Below are 21,998 nucleotides of genomic sequence, written 5' to 3'. Positions count from 1 at the left end.
ATGCACACCAAGCAGCAGGAAAAGTAGTTCCAGATGCCTCCTATTCCAAGGTCGTAAAGTAGTTTCTCATTCTCATTGGTATTCGTCTCCACCTCCTATGTTCTCTCTTCACTCACGACCACTTTCCAACCAGCTCATTGAACTGTTTTACCCTCCAGTGTATGTGTTTAGATGGGTAGCCGAACGATATGGAGCTAATATGACTGACATCTAGGAAGAATGGATATTAAGACTCTAGACGATGATATGTGTAGGGGCGGAGCTAGAGAAGAATAAAGGGGGTGCGACACCTTCACAACATAAATAGACATTTAATTTAATATTGTGAAAATTCAGAGGTGATAAGAGACTATACATTTTCTCTGGGTGCGGCCGCACCCGGCACTTGACACCTAGCTCCACCCCTGTGTCATACGTGCGTCAGGCGCCTGCGTCGTGACGGGGAACCCCGGCTCCTGGTGATCAGGCACAAGTTGGAATGCTTCGACAACTGAAGAGACCACCGGCGCTAGACCATCCCGGTGACCAGGAAGTTGTTTGAGATTATAATCGTGGAGAACAAACCTGCGAGATTAAGGCCCTATTTGTTAGATTATATAAGTTGGATTATAGTTCATAGGTACTATGGTAAAAGATCACTTTGGGATCACTTAGCTTATTTCAGATTGTTTGTGGTCCCATCACTAAATGACCTCTCATCCCGAGGCTTAGTACCGGATGCATTTAGATCTGGTACTAATAATGCTAGCATTAGTACCGGTTCCAAATTTGAGATCCTGCGGACCCCCTCCAGTACCGGTTGGAACCACCAACCGGTACTAGAGGGTTCCCCCGCCCAACACTTAGATTTTTTACCTGCCAATGCTTCTTCGGTCCACGCATGCTATCTTTATTTCTCGTGCGCATGCCCCCTCCCTCCCTCAGATCCCACCAGCCTTATCCTCCAGCCGCCCCCTCCCTCCTCCTCTAGATCTCCACCGGCGCCCCTCTCCCTTCCACCAGTGCCAGCTCCCTCCCTCCCTCTCCCTCTCGCATGCCCTCCCTCGGCCTCCCCACTCCTCCCCCATACGGTTGCCCCTCACCTCGTGCCTGGGGCGAGGAGCACCGGCGGGGCGAGGCGCGGCGGCGGCGGCTTGGTCGCACGGCTCGGGCGGGCGACGGGCGGCGGCGGTGACTTGGTGGCTCGGGTGGGCGACTTGGTGGTTTAATTTGTTGCATGCGTTTGTGTTGTGCCTGTAGCGGCGGCGGGCGGGAGCAGCAGCGGGGGCCTGGCGGGAGGGGTGGCAGAGGGGGCCGGTGGCAGGCAGCGGGGCAGCGGGGGAGGGTGCTGGCGGAGGAGGCCGGAGGAGGGAGGAGGAGGGGGCGGAGGAGGTGGAGGCAGGGCCCGTGGCGGTGGGAGGCCGGTGGCCGGCGGTGGGCGGAGGAAGGCTGGGGACAGCAGGGGCCGGGGCTGGCGGGGGGATTCAATTTTTTTTAACACCCTCCAGTACCATTTATTTCAACCGGTACTAGAGGACCCCCTCTAGTACTGGATGGCTAGTACCGGTTGCACAACTGGTACTAGAGGGGGGTTTGGAACCGGTAGTAGAGGCTATTTTTCTAATAGTGCATGATAGTCTTTTACCTTACTACCTTTGGACAATAATCTAGCTTATATAATATATGAGGGAAACAAACAGACCCGAAATTCCAGTCAATTTTTGTGTGCTTAGAATTTGGAAACAAAATAAGTCACAGGTCATTTAACTGGCATTGCATATTTCCTCGATGCTTAGGTTTGCCATTGTCCGTGTGACTACAAGATTGCGAGTCCACGACCTAGTCAGTAATCGTGGTTGTTCCGGATGCCTCCTACTCACAGCACACTGCTGTATTATTCGAACTTCAGCGATCCAACTGTTAGTTCTTCTGCCAATCCTTTCTCATTCTATCGGCTTAACCGTGTTACTTTCTCACTCATGAGGACAGACTGATCGACAGAGGCTTATAACATAGGAGCAGGTCCCAGGAAGAAGAACACAAATGGGAGGCATCTATGGTAAAATGGGAAAGGAAGTGTATCGTTTATAAGAAGGGTCTCAAGCCTCTAAGGCTCCAACGGTACATGGGAGGTTGGGAAGGTAGTGCACTGCTCCTGAACTTCATTAATCCCCCCATAGATGCATGCATGATCCGCCGCATCCTGTAGTACAGAAGTTCTGCAGCACTCATGCAGTTGAATGGCCATATTCACGCCTTAAAATGGTATAGCTATAACTTTTTCTTAATCAGGATATATATAGAGAAATCTTGTGTTCATATATGTTTGAGGTGTGTTATTTGGTGCTTGACGGCTAATATGGCAGCACTGATCTGCGTTTGGGTGTGGTGTCCACTCACTTGGTTACAGACCACCAGGGGGAAAAACACAGTTGCAAACATCAGTCATTTGATGTACTGTAGTCAATTAGTTTACAACGTACGCAACATTCCCCTTCGAGGGCCTCTCATAGAGTGTTACTGATCCTGTAATACCTAGCAGGAGAAAACTTTTGGCGTGCTGAGCTACCTCTGAAGATTAAAATCTTTATGTGGTACTTAAAAAAGAGGTAGTGCCGCTAGTAGAGAACTGACCTTTCATCCACCTCTTTTATCCGGTTAATATTTGGCACGTGACTAAAAGTGGCATGCCACCGAAAGCTAGCGCGGTGGGAGGCTCTTTAGTTCCGGTTGCAGGGACTAAAGCCCCCCTATCCCGGTTGTAACGGTCGGAAAATTCCCACCGACACCGCCCCTCTTTTGTTCCGGTTGGAAGCCCCAACCGGGACAAAAGTCTCACCCTTTTATCATGGTTGGAGTTACCAACCGGGACAAAAGGGTGAGTCTTTTGTCCCGGTTGGAGCTTCCAACCGGAGTAAACTACCAACCGGGACAAAAGGGGCGAGGGCGGCGCTCCAGGCTCTCCTCTCCGCATTATCTCCTCGTCATCATCCTCTCCTCATCCCCAAGCTTCCCCTCTCTCTTGCAGATCTCATCTTTCTTCTTCTCTCGCGCAGAGCTCTCCCGCCCCCTCCCCTCCTCCTCCTCTTCCTCTCCCGCCTCCTCCCCCTTCCCTTCCCCCTCTACTCGCGAGAATCAGGACATTACCGAAGAATCAGGACTCACGAGAATGATGATGGACTTCTCCTCGGATGAGAAGAGAGGTACTGGTCAGAACTTTTACCATGTGTTTGGATGGGAGACAATGTAGGACGGGACAGTCCCGTCCCAGTTTTCTGGGATGAGATGATCCCATTTCATGTTTGGTTAGAGGGACAGGGGCGTCCCTGTTTTTTGTTTAGTTTGAGGGATAAACGTGGGATGGGATGATCCCGTTTTCTGTTTGGATCGAGGGATAGTTGGTTATGATAACCTCCTGCACAAGCACGGTGACATTACCTCCTACCTCACCTCCTACCTCTCATACCTTCCTTCTTTCTAACAATAATTGCAACTTTCCTTTTGATACAAATAAAACTTTCAATTTTTTGTATAATCTACTTCAAATTTTTGTATATTCTAGATGTAGTGAACATTTACCGTCAAATGGCATTCATATACAGATAGCATTCATATACAACTATCGGGTTGTGTTATCAGGTTACACAATATATATAGTCTGAATCATATATAATTCATTTACCATCAAATGACATTCATATATACAGATGGCATTTACCAGACTTCCATTATATCTAATTCATGCCTTACACAGTATAGAAAGTTCAAGGCATACTATATGATAGGCCACAGTTAGCAAAAGAGATATGACTAACAAAAGAGAACTGTTACAACTATCAGGTGTAACAAATATGGCCTAGTTAGCAAAAGAGAAAGCTTTACCACTATCACTAGTTGTATGTTCCAAAGCACCCTACTGTCTAGAGAACTTCTCACTAATAAATATGGCTATCCAATGTAACTGGTGCTCAAATGGCAAGCCACAGAAAGCTTTACCAATGAGAGGATTGGTCACCAGATGAGCATAGTACGTGGATATCTGAAGATCATTAAAGCCTGAAACTGAAAGGCTATTCACTTTGGCAAAGAGATCTTCTGGCAGCTCATCGTTTGATTTAGCAACCTGCGTTATAGCCATGGCAAGCTTGTCACCAACTCGGTTAAACGCACCAATCAGCCCATCCTCTGCACTTTCAACAATCTTAGCCCTCTTGTTAGGTCTTGCATTAGATGTTGCCCCTTCCTCAAAAGCACTGCTAGGATCCTCTTCTATACCATTTGCAGCCCCATCTTCATTTGCAGCCCCATCTTCAGTGTCACCTTCTTCTGTACCAAGAGGAGCACTTGAATCCTTTGCAAACTTGCCTATAGCCATATCCTTCCCAAAAATTGTTTCCATCTCAGCATAGTTCTCAAGAGGCTTGTTTAAGTACTTGGCATCAGCCTTGTAATCCTATAATGCAATAGAAATCAGTATGAAAAATATGATAAGAACAGGACCACAAAACGATAGAAACTAGATTACGTGCACATGGCCATTGTAGTGCTCCTCATCAAGGATGATGATGTAGTTATCTTCAACGAATCCAGATGCACTCAAGCTCTTGAGTCTTGTTATCTTTGCCCACTTTCTTTGCCATGTCTTCGGATGATTCTTAATCTGCTCACTATTGAGCGTAGTGTTGAATTTTTCATTGACAGCTCTAGCACATGCATTGAAATAGACCTTTTTGAAGCCCTTTCCTGTTTTAACACCACTAGCAACCACATTGGCAAGATTTTTCAGCATGAAAGTGGACATTGGCGATGTCCAGGCAGCCACACCAGTACCTCTCCCAAGTCCCTCAACATGGCCATCCATTGCCTGCCATGAAACAAAAAAACAGCTAGCATTGGATGTCAGTTAACTGGATTTCAGCACCAAATACAACAAGTATTGTATATCATTTAACTGGATTCACCACCAAATAAGTCCTTGCAAATGAAATATAGCAACAATAAGTGCATACAACTGAAATATAGCAACAATAAGTGCATACAACTGAAATATAGCAACAATAAGTGCATACAACTGAAATATAGCAACAATATGTTCATACAACTGAAATATAGCAATAAATATGTCCATACAACACAAATACAACAAGAAAAATACCTGAAATACATCAAAAAACTAGTGGGTACTAATTAATATTGTTGTCTTGATGGTCTACCCACATCTGATCAGCAATGCTTTGCCTGAAATTAACCATCTCAGTATGCTCATTTGCTTGTCCACTGTATGTTGTAGCATGGTTATAACTTGGCAAATTATTTTCTTCTATGAAGAACTCATCAAGTCCATCTTGTATAACCCAATTGTGAATGATGCAGCAAGCAACAACAATGTCTACTTGAGTTGGGAAAGGAAAGAAAGGAGTAGCATCATCGAGAATTTTGAATCTTCTCTTTAAACACCCAAATGCACGTTCTACTGTGATACGAAGAGATGAGTGGCTAAGGTTGAATAGCTCCTTCTCGTTTTGTACAAGATTATTCCCCCACTCATTCAAGTGATAATGAACACCACGAAAAGGGGGAAAGAATCCTGATTTTGCTCCATATCCGGCATCAACTAGGTAGAATTTGCCTAAAATGTGATGGAAACTTGATCATATTTCTATTATATCAGCGATTCATATAGAGAATTTGATATGCTATTAGTGTATTACCTTGTGGCACTCGAAGTCCATTCTCACGCTCCAAAGCATCTCGTAACACTAGTGCATCATGTGTTGTCCCCTCCAACCAGCCAATACATAGGTGAACCGGAGATCAAAATCTACGGCAGCTATTACATTTTGAGAGGCATATGACTTCCTACCACGAAAGGATAACTCCAAATCCTTAGGAACAGAGGCTCTTACATGTGTACCATTGATGGCTCCAATACAATCCTTAAAGTAAGGATCCCATCTGTGGTTCCCTTGTATTTTGGTAGGAGTTTCCAATGACGGTGGCCTAATTAATTCCCCTCGTAGCTCACCAACAGCACGAAGAACCCTGTTAAAATAACGGCTGACCGTTTCTCCGGATCTATCAAAATTAGTCCCAACTAATCTGTTCCTAAGGTTGTGCCCCACGGTATTTAGAAATATTGCCACTTGTTGCTCGACACAACAATGGATGGTATCTTCAAGCAAACCACGATCCCTGAATAGGTTGCAAAACCGAAAGAACTTGGCTCTATTGAGTCTTAGCATGTTCACACAAACTGTATCATCCTTCCAAATTTTGTTGTTTAGGTACTCAAGTCTCATCCTATCCCTTTCATTGATAAGCCCATAAGTAATACCTTCTCTCCTTGCAGCTCGCTTATGTTTTCTAGACTCAATAATAACCATAGCCATCATTGACAACAACATATATGCAGCAGCAGTACAAGTAACAACCTTGGTTTGTTGATCCATCTATAACACAAAACACCAAAGAATTCAGGACTATATACCACCAACTACTACCAGTACAACCATATGAAAGCACATCATAAAAATACATTGAATCCTACTGCACACACGCATGTAAGCAATACTGTCATTATTGCACAAATGTATTCATTCAGAAAATATGGTCGCACAATACATGCAAAACCAATCCCATAGCTGCTTCATGGATCAGATCGAGCACACATACATACACATGGGTCAGTGGGTGCTAGGGTTTTCCATACCTTGGGGAAAGGAAGCCAAGGTCCTGTTGGAGGACACGAACGGGGAGGGGATGGCGCTGGGCTCCTTCTTCCTGTGGACCGAGAGGGAGGAACATGGTGAGGATCTGGGAAGGAGAGAGGCAGGACAGGGAAGGGATGGAGGAAGGATGTGGATGGAGGGAGGGATGGATGATGCTTACCTTGTGAGGGAGGATGTGGCCGGCGACGGGTCCTGCGCCTAGGTCACCGAGATCTGCCAGGTGCCGCGATCTGCCAACGGTGGCCAAATCTCCGGTACCGGCGGCGCCCCTTTTTCCGGGCACGGGAGGAGCTGGGAGCGGTGGCAGGTCGCCCCTTATTTCGCGCACGGGAGGAGTGGAGCCACTGGGATCTGCGGACGGCGCCGCCAATTTGTTCCACGCGAGGAGCCAGGAGCGGTGCTCTTTTTTTTGCGGACGAAGGAGTGGAGCGGTGGCGGTGAAGGATTTTCACGCGCGACTCACGTGGATGGGGCGACGGGGAACTAGGAGGATTTTCACGCGTGGCTCACGTGGATGGGGCGACGGGGATGCCCCCGTCCGCTCGATTTTGCTGGATGGGGGTGTCCCGCATATTTGGGGTATATTCCTCATTCGGGATGTCCCCGTCCCCTAAGATTCACAACCAAACACTAGGATATCCATGGACCATCCCGTCCCATCCCATTCCATCCCATCCTTGGAACCAAACGCTACCTTAGGGAGCCCCCCGTCTTCCTGATCTCTCCTATTCCTAACGATAATGACCTGCATCTTCATTGCAATCACAACCTGTATATAGGTTTTTCACCACCACTTCTTCTCAGCAAAATTCTCTTCTACTAACTGAAACAATGCATTGGTCTCGGGCTGTGTCATCTACTGTAACACACTACACTATATGTCTATATATATAGTCTCTCTTGTACCAACTGTGATAGGCAGAGGTCACAGGAAGAAGTTGGCTACAAATGACCAATATGGTACATAAACAATGGGAGGTTGGTAGGTGATGCACTGCTTCTGCAATTTGCTCTCCATTAATCCATAGACGATGTATGATCCATTGTACCCTGTAGTACAAAATATTTGCAGAATTGATGCACTTCAATAATCAATTCAATGGCCAAGAGCCTTGAAAAGAGGTGGCCACATAGCAGTTGAGAGTGTGACTGCTATGTGGTGCTTGACGGTTCATGCTTCATAAGAGTACAACTAATCTGCACTTGGGTTTGATGTTCAGTCACTCGCTTGACTGTGTAATTGTTAGGAAATTAAATATATACCTGCTGCACCTGCACTATCAGAGGGAATAGAACAGTTTCAGGTCTCAGTCATTTGATAGAGTTCAACGGTTAATGGCGTAACATTTCCCTTCAAGGATTGCCTCCCCAGAGTTGCTACACAGGATAAAAGATGTAAAGTTCACAATGTTTCTTATGTCATTAGAAGGATAAGGTTTGCATAGTGACAGTCTGACATACATGTCCAAGATGAGGGAAAATGTCTACCTGGTTGTCTAATCATTGAGAAAATCACACAACTTCTTTCATATGAATTTAGATGGAGATGATCACGTATATCTGCCGCATCACCTTGAAGTGCCCAACCTGGTGGAGGACTGGTGGGTGGGTAAGCAGGCTGTGCCGAACCTGGGCTCGGGGACTGACCTTTGTTCTCCACTCACCCCCCTCATAGATCTGGAGCGCTCATGCTGATCTTTTGTGCACTTGCATCCCAGGGCACCATGCCTGCAGCAACACATCAAGCCTCCGTCGTTACCTGTCCGGCCGATCCGGAGAACTGGGAATCAGTGACAAGCCGGTAGCTTATAGGACATTGTCAACAGCAGCGGAGCAGAAATAAAAAAGGACAAGAAGAGCACCGCCGATGGTTTTCTCTCTCCAGGAGGAGGAATGTAGTGATTTGAGGATTAGTGGAGACCCTGATCTTCCTGACCTCTCCCATTCCTAATGACAATGCACTGCACCTTCATTGTAATCACTAGATAATTTTTTCACCACCACTTCCTCTCAGCGCAAAATTCTCGATCTTCTACCAACTGAAATGATAGCTAGATTGGTCTTGGACTATGTGTCTCCTACAACACACACTATATATCTTCCCTTTTCTACCAAACTTTGGTATATAGGCAGAGGTCACAACAAGAATTAAGAAGCTAAAAGACTACCAATGACAGATATGGTACAAGGTGTTCAAGGGCAATATATGCTCCTCAACAACAAATATAAAACCAGAAAAAACCAGCCTTAACTGAAGAAATGGTGATGCATAGGTTGTACATCGAGTATAGTAGTTATGTACGCATACCTTCCAGCTAGCTTTATCAACATCGGAGAAATTAAAAGACACTGCTGATAATGTTAGAGAACTGCTACAGAAAGCTAGCTTTATCAATCCTGGCTGTCTGATCTAAGAAATACCCAAGGGTATAGCATTCACCATTTTCAAGCAGAACCCTCTCTATCAAATCTGGAGTTAATTTCTTGGCCAAGAGACTGATCCCTCTGAAAGCTTTAGGTTCTTAATTAGTAGAATGCTGAAATCTAAAACCTAAAAAACTGGCCCGGACCAAAGAAATGCCGATACGTATACGGTACATCAGATTGGTTCAGCAACTCGTTACATACCGATATAGTAGCTCTATGTGCACCTTACAGTTTGATCAACATACGCGCATACGCTCCATGCTCGTCAATCTCTAGACACTCCATATATGCATCGTTTGGTGTTTAAAATGAACGAGTTGAAACAAAAGAAATGTGGCAACATATTTCATCCATGCGTTTCCTTGGCCATATTCATGTCTTGAAATACTTCCACTGGTTTTGATGGTTGAGAAGGGTGAGTGAGTGAATAAATGATCTATGTTCTTTAGTGCAAGATGGTTATTGCTTCATACAAATACGGTATCTCACAAATCACATGACAATCTGCATGCACTTAATTCAATAAACCAACTGCAAACTTACAGAGCAACTAAAGTTAGATGTCGGGTCTTAAAGAGCTAACTATAGCCTAGACATTACCTCTTATCAAAGGAGGCAGGCTCAGCAGCCAGCCAGGATGACCACGGTGGCCGAAATTTCGGCCACCATCGGTTGGCCATCCAATGGTTGGCGGTCTAGCAATGCTCATGGCATTTTGTATTAAGGTCCTTATATTATTAAGAAATCACTCGTGTTAAGGTCCTCGCATTATCATCATCCGGCGCTTCCAAATATATTACCTCTTATGAAAGGAGCTGGGCTCGGCAGCCAGACAGGGTGGCCACATCGGCCGAAATTCTTTTGGCTATTGGTTGGCCTTAAGAAATCATCCCGCGTTAAGGTCCTCGCATTATCATCATCCGGCGCTTCCAAATATATTACCTCTTATGGAAGGAGGCAGGCTCGGCAGCCAGCTAGGGTGGCCACGTCGGCCGAAATTCTTTCGGCCATCGGTTGGCCATCCAATGGAAGGCGGCCTAGCAATGCTCATGACATTTTGCATTAAGATCCTCACATTATTAAGAAATCATCTCGCATTAAGATCCTCGCATTATCATCATCCAACGCTTCTAAATATATTACCTCTTATGAAAGGAGGCAGGCTCGGCAGCCAGCCAGGGTGGCCACGTCGGTCGAAATTCTTTTGGCCGTCGGATGGCTGGTGGGCTAGCAATGCTCATGACATTTTGCATTAAGATCCTCACATTATTAAGAAATCATCCGTGTTAAGGTCCTTGCATTATCATCATCCGGCGCTTCCAAATATATTAATATATATTACCTCTTATGAAAGGAGGCGGGCTCGACAGCCAGCCAGGGTGGCCTCATCGGCCAAAATTCTTTCGCCCGTCGGATGGCCATCCAATGGCTAGCGGCCTAGCAATGCTCATGACATTTTGCATTAAGGTCCTCACATTATTAAGAAATCATCCCGCATTAAGGTCCTCACATTATCATCATCCGACGCTTCCAAATATATTAATATATATACTTCTTATGAAAGGAGGCAGCCTCGGCAGCCAGCCAAGGTGGCCATGTCGGCCGAAATTCTTTCGGTTGTCGAATGGCCATCCAATGGCTGGCGGCCTAGCAATGCTCATGATATTTTGCATTAAGGTCCTCACATTATTAAGAAATCATCATGCATTAAGGTCCTCGCATTATCATCATCCGGCGCTTCCAAATATATTAATATATATGAAACCTGCAGCCAACCAGGCTAGCCACATCAGTCGAAATTCTTTCGACCATCAAATGGCTCCACGCTTCCAAATATATTACTATACAATGGCCATCCAATAGCTAGTGGCTTAGCAGTACCAAAGGTATTTTGCGTTAAGTTCCTCGTATTATCAAGAAATCATCCCGCGCTTCCATCAAATAGCCATCCAATGGTTAGTGGATTAACAGTGTCCCAGGCATTTTGCATTAAGATCCTCGCATTATCGAGAAATCATTCTGTACTTCCAAATATTCTTTCGGCCGTCGAACGGCCATCCAATGTCTAGTGGCTTTGCAGTGTCCAAGGTATTTTGTGTTAAGGCTCTCGCATTATCAAGAAATCACTCCGGGATTCCAAATATATTACTAGGCATTTTTATGTTAATGTCCTTGCATCATCAAGAAATTATCCCATGCTTCCATATATACATTACTATAGAATGAACATCCAATGTCCAGTAGCTTAGCAGCGCACAAAGAATTTTTGCATGCAGGTCCTCGCATTATCAAGAAATCATCCTGCGCTTCCAAAAATATAACTAGATATTTTGCGTTAAGATCCTCGCATTATCAAGAAATCGTCCCACACTTGCAAATATATTACTATGAAATCATCCCATGCTTCCATATATATTACTATTGAATGGTCATCCAATGGCTAGTGGCTTAGCAGCGACCAAGGTATTTTGCGTTAAGGTCCTCGCATTATCAATAAATCATCCTGCTTTCCGAATATATTACAATACATTTTGCATTAAGGTCCTTGAATTATCAAGAAATCATTTTGCACTTCCAAATATATAACTATATATGAAATCGAAAGGGCATCCAATGGCTAGTGGCTTAGCAGTGCTACAGGCAGTTTGCGTTAAGGTCATCGCATTATCAAGAAACCATACCCTGCTTCCAAATATACATCCCACACTTCCAAATATAGGTGTCGACTTCTCGTTCGCCTAGAACTCTCTTGACCCCAACTGCCTGTTGTCCACAGTGGAGAAAAAATCTCACCCTTCCTCTCTTCTCCGACCAACACCACTTTCCTCAATGGTGGGTGCAAGGGGTCTGGCTAGGGTACGTGGGTAGACAGTGGCGATGGCGGCACACAAGAGGTGCAACGGCGGGTGCACAGCGACGGCGCGCCCCTCCAGGCCTCGTGTTCTGCCGCACCTGACTTCCTCCGCCCGCGCGATCGTGATGCGTTCACGAGGTAAAGATTAGTCCTTGGTATAAGAATTGTTTCTTCTAGCACATATATTTTCTTTTTTTGTCAAGGATCTCACTGCTGTTTTGGCTTCTCAAGCTGCGGGATTCAGATGGAGCGGATGTCATGTTTCCATGAAGATTGGAACCCTGCATGAAAAGCTGTTGTTTCATGGATTCTGGAGGTGCAAATTGCTTCTTCTCTAGGCTGCATCATAACTAGCGATAAATAATTGACTCTGGTATATTGTCGTATATCGGGATACATTAACTAAAAGAACATAGCCTTCCTATGCACGCAGAACTTCTTGGACTGTTAACATTTTGCCATTATCCATCGGTCCATCACCATACTGATAGCACTATGTAGCATCTGAATTTTGTCTTGATAATAATTTAATTCAGTATTTTAGTTGTTATCCCTTGAACTGCTTCCGAATTTCAGCTTTGTATTAAGCAACAATATTCCATTAAAATCTTCAATTTATGTATCAGTAATGGTTTCCCAACGATTTTGCGAGAGCTTATATATATAGAAGGCTTAAAGTCTGCAATTTTAGCCTGTGTCTAGCCAAAGGAAGCATTGTACCTCGAAGTTTCGCTCCATACTGTCATCTACTTACTATGTAAGTAAAATCTTGGTTTATGTGCTTCGTAAAAAGATTAAAACTGACGACTCTTTAAAATTTTGATTGTTCAACTGAAAATTCCAATTTCCGCGTGATAAAGGGATGATACTCTCAAGATGTAGCTTAACCAAATGTGTCTTCTATATTTTAATTTTTTATGGTCCAATAACGGCTTATGCTCATCAATGAGTCGTTAGCTAGGCTTTACGCGCGCATGGGCGTGCGCAAATCACTAGTGTGTATACAATTTTGCTTATCAATCAGCCACGGTGTAAGGCAAGGAGAAGTGTGACGCGGCCATTACGGGTGGATGACCTGAGAGGCGGAGCTAGGAGACAAGAGGACTGGAATCAGCTCTATAGAGGGCGCTATATCGGGGCATGTCGAGCTTTGGAATTTATAGCTATGGAAATCTTCGGAAATAACGGACGGCAGTTTAGTACTTTTAATATGTCCAACTTATTTGGTTTTCATTTGGAAGAAGTGTGCTTTTATTCTTGTAATAATGGTCGGATATTGACTCTAATGTAGAGGTCGGAATATTTACTATTCCTTTATTTAAAAAGCATCATTATTAGAGGACGGGATCATTAGAGCTAGAAAGAGTGACTTTGGAGAGTAGCTATACATGAGGCTGAGTGGTCTTCTATGGAATTTACTTAAAATTTCATTGGGTCATCGATCAGCTGACCGCATTAAACTAATTACCCATGTCATTGTGAAGCTGATCAGCAAGGCCATCTGGCAGCACCTAATAACCTGCTGCATGCATGCATCATGAGGCAGCCATAGAGGGCAATGTAGCATTGTAGCGTTGAGGTCCACCAGATGACATATGTTTCTAGGACCTTTTTTTGGCATGGCTTCTGGGTGCTCTGGCTCCGCTGTTGTAGGAGGAACCGAAGAAGCCCAAACTTTTGGCTTCACCGGTCGCGCATTAGCGCTACAGTACCAGGAGCGGGGAAAGCCGGAGCTCAACGGATCCCTGCCAAACCCAGCTTTAATTCTTGTACATGCGCATGCCTATCACAAGGAGAAGAAGTAGTTCCAGACGCCTCCTATTTCCAAGCTCATAGAGTAGTTTCTCATTGTTATGCCATTCACCTCTACCGCTCCTATGTTCTCTCTCTTCACTCACAGCCACTTTCCAACCTCATTGAACCACTTTATCCTCTAGTTAGTGTCCCTTTGGATGCGTGTGTGTTTACATGTCGCCTTGATCTATGTTTTTTTTTCTCGAGTTGCTATCTGCTTATAATTGTATAGCTATATAGACAGGTAGCCTGACGATATAGAGCTAAGATGGCGGGCGCCTATATATATAGACATGCAGGTCATGAGAAGAACAAATAAAACTCTAAACCCTACCATAAGGGAGGTGTGTGTGTGTGTACACACACATGCTCTTCACGCTACTATAGAACTTGGTTTTATTGTCCATGACATTAATGCCAAGAAAAAAAAATGCAGCGACGATAATTTATTATGTGAAAGAAGGGACCCTCCAAAAGGATAACATGATCAGAACTACGTCCCGTTTGGATACCACTGCTAAAGTTTAGCACATATCACATCGGATGTTTGGATGCTAATTAGGAGTATTAAATATAGGTTAATTACAAAACTAATTGCACAGATGGAGTCTATTCGCGAGACGAATCTATTAAGCCTAATTAGTCCATGATTTGACAATGTGGTGCTACGGTAACCATTTGCTAATGATGGATTAATTAGGCTCAATAGATTTGTCTCGTGAATTAGCACAAGGTTTCTGCAATTAGTTTTATAATTAGCTCATATTTAGTCCTCCTAATTAGCATCCGAACATCCGATGTGACACTGCTACTGAGGAGCCATAGTAAGTGTACAAAAGTGTCATATGCATGGATGAACAGCCCAATCAGAGTACCTAACGTAAATGGTAAGCGACAGGCCAGAACACAAAAGTCACCATTTCGGAATTCAGTGGCGTAGCAAACTTCACTTTTTGAAAGTGGTACTTTTTCTTTTTAGGCGGGCATAACAAACTTCATTTGTATTGCAAGCGCTTGGCGTCCGTAGTAATGAAAAAGTGGATCGTACATGCTGTCAAACTCGATCGACGCATTTTGTACGTGCACATTTTGTTTCCTTTTCTGAGATGATGATCGTCAAAAAAAAATGTTTTACAGCGATGACTTTTCGAACCTTAATGTGCGCTAAATCGAAAAGAATATTGTTTTACAGCGGTGGATTTTCGAACCCTAACGCGTGCTAAACCCAAAAACTAAGTTGTTAACGACAGCAAAAGCTTTGCTGTGCAAATTTATTAGAAGGGACAACAAAAAAATATGAACAAAAACCAAGGGGGTGTTTGGATACCCCTTGCTAAACATTAGCACCTGTCACATCGGATGTTTGGATACTAATTAGAAGTATTAAACATAGTCTAATTATAAAACTAATTGCACATATGGAGTCTAATTCGCGAGACGAATCTATTAAGCCTAATTAGTCCATGATTTGACAATGTGGTGCTAATTAGTCCATGATTTGATAATGTGGTGCTACAGTAACCATTTGCTAATGATGGATTAATTAGCTTTAATAGATTCGTCTCGTGAATTAGACTTCATCTGTGCAATTAGTTTTGTAATTAGATCATATTTAGTTCTCCTAATTAGCATCGGAATATTTGATGTGATAAAAGTTTAGCACCTCATATTTCGTATTAGGATCGACCAATCATCGGAGTCACAGATTCTGTCACTTCCACCTCACCACATCAGAGTCATCACTGTCGTCGTCACCGGGTGCCATCAGCGTCGGCAGGGCATGCCCGAGGAGGGCCGAGGCTACGGCTACCCCATGTCCCCACCCACACAAGCAACCACTGATCGGCGTCAGCTCGTCGCACTCGCCCCCACACCGCACTCGCACACGCAACGAAGCTCCAGCTCACTCGCTCATCAGCTCACCCCCGATGATGGTGGAGCCGGAGGCCGCCTTCGCCGTCCTCAGCGTCCTGGGCGTGGTCACCGTCGCCGTTCTGCTCCGCGCGTGCTCCCGCCGCGCCGCGCCGGCGCCTCCGCGCCGGAGGGAGGAGGCAGGGCGCCGCCGCCGCCGCACGGTCGACGCCTTCTTCGTGGGCGGCGTGGCGGGCGTCGAGGCGGGGCTCGACGACGCCGCGCTGAAGGCGCTGCCCAAGGTCATCTACGGCGACGCCGACGAGGAAGCTGCTGATCAGGCGGGGAAGAAGGCGAACACCGCGGCGTGCTGCGCGGTGTGCCTGGGCGAGTACGCCGGCGGCGACGTGCTACGCGTGCTGCCTCCATGCGCGCACGCCTTCCACCAGCGCTGCGTCGACCGCTGGCTGCGGCTGCACCCGACGTGCCCCGTTTGCCGCTCGCCGCCGGTGCGCAACCCGGCCGCGACGCCGCCGGCCGCGCCCACACAGAGGTAGCTGTAAAGTAGAAGCATTTTAGCATATGGAATACAAGAGCTACCCCAGGAATTCAGCACAAAACATCACATCACAGATGGCATCAGGTTCGGATGAGATCAAGAGGAACATCCTTGTTCCTGACCAGGATGGGCATCCACAGCCAAGTTAGCCAGTCAGCGGCCTTTATTTCTCATAGATAACACACAACTGGTTATGCAGGTTTTGAGTGACAGCATCCAGCACAGGTACAGACTACAGATTCAGAGAGGAGAGGAGTATACATGTCCTAAAATTAACATGCTTACACAGTTAGGTACAATGCAACGAAGATGTCATGATGGATGGATACACACATACAAATAGCTAAAAACGCAGAGCCTAATTTTTAACTTACCGACTTGTCACCCAGCAGCGTCAGACTGACTAATTAACATGCTTACCGGTCCATCGATTTTTGACTGACTGATTACAATGCGGAATGCAAATGCAATTTGTTCCTAAAATGAGATACACGGCGCCGGAAGGCTTCCTTCCGGATCCAGCTTCAGGTGCACTTCACCGCGGAGGGTGGCAGCTGGCCGTTGTTGACGGCGTTCGGCTGGCTCTCCTGGCTAGCGCCTTTGTCAGCGGAGTTCTCTACTGGAGCGGCGTCTGGTTTGGTTCCAGATGCTGGAGCGGCGGCGGCGGCGGCAGCATCTGATTTGGTTTCAGGCGCTGGAGCAGCAGCTGCAGCAGGCTCGGCGGGAGCAGGGGCCGAGATCTCAGTAGGGTTGCTTGCTGGAGCTGGAGCAGCAGCTTCAGCCTCAGCAGGCTTGGCATCTTCCTTGTTCTCTTCAACAGCGTCTTTCTTCTCCTCCAATGGAGCGGGAGGAGCGACAACAGATTCAGCAGGTTTCTCAGTTTCCTTGTTTTCTTCTGCTGCTGGTGCTGGAGCAGGAGCATCAGCCTTGTCCACAGCATTCTCTGCACCTTCAGTTTCAGTAGGAGCCTCCTTCACCTCTTCAGCAGGCTTCATCGCCACATCAGTGTCCTTCACTGCATCTTCACCAGGGGCCTCCTCTGCGGCATCCTTGCCAGCTTCAGCATCTTTGGCTTCTTCAGTTTCAGGGGCCTCCTTTTTCTCCTGCCTGCCCTTTCTGCCAGTCGAGTTCCTGCTGCGTTTCGGGATCTTCTCACCTTCTGGGCTATCAAAAACCTTGACTTTCTCACTAATGCGAGCAGAACGTCTTGGGGTGTCACCTGTTTACAGAGTATATTTTAGATGGAGAAGAAAAGACCTCTAAATCCATGCAGACTTCTATTACAGCCAGGGAGATATGAAGAAATAAAAAAAGGAGCAATAAGGAAAGGTATCTACCAGTTCCCCAATCAAACTCAGAAGCAGCAGGGCCTCCGGGGTGTGCCTTTAGGTACTGGCTTAGTTGCCTCTTGTTCTTAATTTCTTCTCCAGTTGGTGAAACAAAAACAATCTCAGATCTTCCCCCTCTCTGGGGAGTAAACTGTAACATTGAAAAAGAAAGGATATTAGCACATACAATAAAATGCAAACAAATAGTAAAAGAAATATAAGCCTAATGACAGCTCTTTGTAATTCCTTGCAAAAAGAACCAAAAGAAGCATTTCTTTGCAACATCAGAAAAGGAAAGGCACACATGAACATGCTCTCAGGAAAATATTTTTGTGCGACAGTACAAGCCTTGATGCCATCCAGTGCTTGGTTGTTCATCTATCTCCAGAGAATTATATACTGAAAAGCAGAGGCACCACTAACTGAGAAATTGCTGGCTGAACCAGCAGGTAGCTATTAACACTACTCAGAAAACTGCCGTGATGTAAACAATGAGAAGCAGAAAAACAACTAGGGAGGCAAGCTAGTAAAGGGCAGGATGCTCAGAGACAGTGGAACACATACTTGCCAATTTACTGCTAGGTTTAGATGGTTAATGGAAATCCTACCCAAAAAAATTCAAAACTACCCTCAGACTACTATCAACAAAGAATTACACTGTTACACAAATAACATAGTACAGAACTTTTGCTTCACAATTTGCTGTTGGCTTCACCACCATAATAAGTGTCATCCTCCTCTCACATGAACTAGAGTGAAGTATGCTAACTAATTACTGACCCTCACAGGAATAGAACTTAAAAGCAGGCAGAACATAGCCTCAAAAGGATACTTATCAAACTTACTGCCTATGAAAATCGACCAGATAGATTCCATATGAATTTTGGGTGTGAAATTTTAGGAATAGCCTAGCAGAAATAAAGTGCCACTGGATAAGCTTCTATAGTTACTAGCAGCTTTGCCTCTGCACAGTATTGACAGACATGAAAGAGAAAAACAGTTATTTCACAAAGTTAATATAAGTGGTACAGATTTATTGAATATCTTCTTAGTAAAGTAAGATTCCTAAAAGGTTATCAATAAAATAAATGAATGCCTTTGTAATGGGGAATTTTAAAACCATAGAAAACTCCAAAGGAGAGTAACAAAGTGTTTCATGAGATATTTGATAACCCTTATCACAAACTTCGAAGGAGGATAACAGCCTTGTACCCACTTCAGATACAATGCCATCAACACATATATATACAGCCAATTTTGAATAACACAAACACAACAGAAAGCTGCAAAACCACAAAAAGAAAGGAAATATGCAAAAAGTAATTCTATACAGGCATGTGCACATATTATCTTTTGGTATTAGAAAACATTTTCACACTTTGAACACCAAAAAACAATTCAACACAACAACTGACAACAAGAAACCTAGTGACTACTGACTAGTTTAGCACCGCCACGTGTCTGGTTGCTATATGGCCAACAGATTGTACCCTAGCTGCCCTAGAGCATGACAAAATTGCATACAGTTAATAACCGAATCGCAAAAATAGGTAGCAAACAAAGAAGTAGAACGTCACCTCAAACGGTCAAATTATTGTGGTAACGTAAGACATTAAAGGCAAATTCCTCAATCCACAACAACTATGTCCAGCTCTAAGGACTCTTTTTGGATTATTCCAAGATTGAACTCTGTCAGGCATTCAAGTGTCGGTTTCCCCAGCTAAAAACAGAAATAAATCCTGCTAGACGACAAGCCATATCAACTGCCTGAGCTATTCAATGCTTCCCACCAATAGAAACACTAGATACTCCAACCGTCAATTACATGAAAAAGTGCACCCCAACCAACAATATGAGGACCTCCAACAGCAAATCTTAAGCATCATTAATCTCCGGCTAAAATAGAAACTAACCATGTTAGACTACCCAGTAGAAGCAATTCCCGGACTATTAAGTAAGTTTGGCACATTTCTGTTATCCAGTTCAAAACCTGGATACTGAAACCAGCACATCCGATAATAAACTAATAGCATATTCCTAAACTCAAATCTTGAACCTTCGAGACTTTCAGGAGGGTGATAATGCAATACAAGAACATCTGAGCAGATGGGGTTTTCGTAGTAGCCCATACCAGCACAGCACCGCCCTGTTCTGTTGCAGCGTGCTTTCATTTTTTGCATGACTCAGCACAACAGGCACTCGTTCTAAAATTTTAGTACTAATCACAGCAAAATCAAACCCATGAATCAATATATGCCCAGATTCGCTAAAGCAGAAACCATCGAATAATCAACATCGAACTAGAAATGGGTAAGCCAAAACCCTATTACCAGCAATTGCTACAGCTCCAAGCTGCAGAACATTCCCCATTCCAGCTACTCTACAAATACAATACTACTCAAGTAACATCAACCACCTGAATCTGAAATAACAGCCGAAGCATTTCACGCCAAACAGAACAAAATGCTGGAAATTGTATCCTATCATCAAATATTCAACATTGAATTTGAAACGGGTAAGCTAAATCCCTATTAACAGTAACTACCACAGCTCTGCAGGAGATATACCCCAATCCAGCTTCACTACAAATAGACTATGCTAAGTAATTTCATGTACCTGAATCTTAAATACTAGATGAAGCACTTCAAGACAGAACTGAACCCAGCACTGGAAACTCTAACCTCAAATAATCAGCATCGAATTAGAAATTGCTAGGCTAAAGTCCTATTGAGCAGTAATTGTCACAGCTACAAGCTACAGAAAATTCCCTACTCGAGCATCACCGCAAATACACTACCACTAGCAGCCAAAGAGAAAACACCGCTTCAGTATGAACAAAAGGCTGACCCATTTCAGGCCAATTAAAGCACTGGAAAGTCTAACCTATCATCAAATAACCAACATCGAATTGTAAATCGGTAAGCTAAATTCTTATAGAGCAGTAATTGACAAGCTAGAAGCTACAGAAAATTCCCTCATTCAAGCTTCACTGCAAATACAGTGGACAAAAAGCTGAACCATTTCAGGTCAACCAAAGCACTAAAAACTCTAGCCCATCATCAAATAATCAACACTGAATTAGAAATGGTTGTGCTAGACCTAAATCCTACCACCCCTAATGGCATCAGCCCCAAGCCCCCAACCTGCAAAACATTCCCCATTCGAGCTTCACAACAAATGCAGTACCACGAGCAAACGAAGCAAGTCAACAGCCTGAATCCAACGTCGAAGGTCAAGCGTTTCCACTCCAAGACAGACCAACAGAGCCCTGGGGTTAGGAGTAGAGCCTAAGTCCACCTATCCTGATTCCTGAACAGCGACAGGACCCGGCCAGATTTGGGAATTTCCCCCAGGCCTGCCTCGACAAGCCCTAGCATAGCGCCTAATCGAGCTCCGGGACTAAGAATTATCGCCGTACGCGTCCGGAATAGGGCGCGGTTCGCCGACCGCGACAGCCTGTAGGGGCAGGTAAAGGCCGTGGGCGACCTACACCAACCATAGCAGAGAGCTCGGACACTCCCCGCCGAGCCCACGAGCCACCTACTCCCAGCACGAATCCAGCTGCATATGCTCGCGAGGCCACCACGAGCACCACCAATCCGAGACGAATCGCGCGCGTTCGCCTGGCCAAACCAAACCTGAGAAACCCTAGGAACCCCAAACGCAAAAATGGAACCTCTCGGACAGCAGAAACCAGCTACCGCCGAGACCACTGGAATTCGGCGCGAATTCGCGCCGGGGAACCCGAATTCCGCGCGCCGGCGACCCTCAACCCCGCGAATTCCACCCCGGAACCCCGAAATTCGACGCGAACGGAGCGGAGCAGAGCAACGCAATCGAGCGGTCGGAACGGATAAGCATAAGCACATAGACACACACAGCTGGTACTCCACCTTCTTGGTCCAGCCCTCGGGCGCGGGCATCTCGACGGACACGACCTCCTCCGCTGGCGGCGCCTGCTGCTGCTGCTCGCCGTCCGTCGCCATGGGGGGGATGGATGGATGGTTCTCTCGCTGTCACGAGCTCTCCGCTCTCGCCGCTTGGAGGTGGGGGGGGGGGACGCGACGGGCGCGTGGGGATTTTCGGGCCCATTTTTATATCCCCTCCCCACGGGGTTAATTTGGATAACGGCTCCTTTCCGGAGGCCGTGAGAGGACGCCACCCGCCGGGTTGCGCTACCACCGTCGCCGACGCGTGGGTCCGTTTCTCGTTGGTCGTTGTGGGACCGGGGAGTCAGCGGGTGCGGAGGGAGGGTGGTGGCGGGGTGGTGGGGGAGCGGCGTCGTGACGGACGTGGGGGCGGGGAGAGGTGGCCGTCACGCGCTGCCGACGACGTGGGGAGACGGGTGGGAACCGTGTGGACGCGGTCCATGCACCGGTAGACCGGATGGGGTCTGGGCGTGGTGGGACTTGGGAGGAGGAGTGTGTGGACCGGGCGTAGGGAAGCGGCGCGGCGGGCGAGGGAGGACAGGGAACGGC

At 45.8% G+C, this 21,998-nt stretch overlaps 2 protein-coding genes across 2 annotated transcripts; one reads left to right on the top strand and one right to left on the bottom strand.

The window, feature by feature from the left end:
- Nucleotides 1–15,410: 15,410 nt before the first annotated feature.
- LOC101764164 (RING-H2 finger protein ATL70) lies at nt 15,411–16,233 on the top strand. Its single transcript, XM_004963126.3, has one exon. The coding sequence runs from the start codon at nt 15,711–15,713 to the stop codon at nt 16,188–16,190; it is 480 nt and encodes a 159-aa protein (XP_004963183.1). The 5' UTR covers nt 15,411–15,710; the 3' UTR covers nt 16,191–16,233.
- Nucleotides 16,234–16,325: 92 nt separating this feature from the next.
- Nucleotides 16,326–21,597, bottom strand: LOC101764573 (methyl-CpG-binding domain-containing protein 11). Its single transcript, XM_004963127.3, has 3 exons — nt 21,414–21,597; nt 17,530–17,671; nt 16,326–17,411 (listed from the first exon to the last, which is right to left on the bottom strand). The coding sequence occupies exons 1-3, from the start codon at nt 21,504–21,506 to the stop codon at nt 16,717–16,719; spliced, it is 930 nt and encodes a 309-aa protein (XP_004963184.1). The 5' UTR covers nt 21,507–21,597; the 3' UTR covers nt 16,326–16,716.
- Between the last annotated feature and the right edge of the window lie 401 nt (nt 21,598–21,998).

Source organism: Setaria italica, chromosome III (assembly GCF_000263155.2).
Source record: "Setaria italica strain Yugu1 chromosome III, Setaria_italica_v2.0, whole genome shotgun sequence".
Lineage (NCBI taxonomy): Eukaryota > Viridiplantae > Streptophyta > Magnoliopsida > Poales > Poaceae > Setaria > Setaria italica.
Note: the sequence above shows the minus strand (reverse complement) of the source record. Positions and strands in the feature narration are given on the sequence as shown.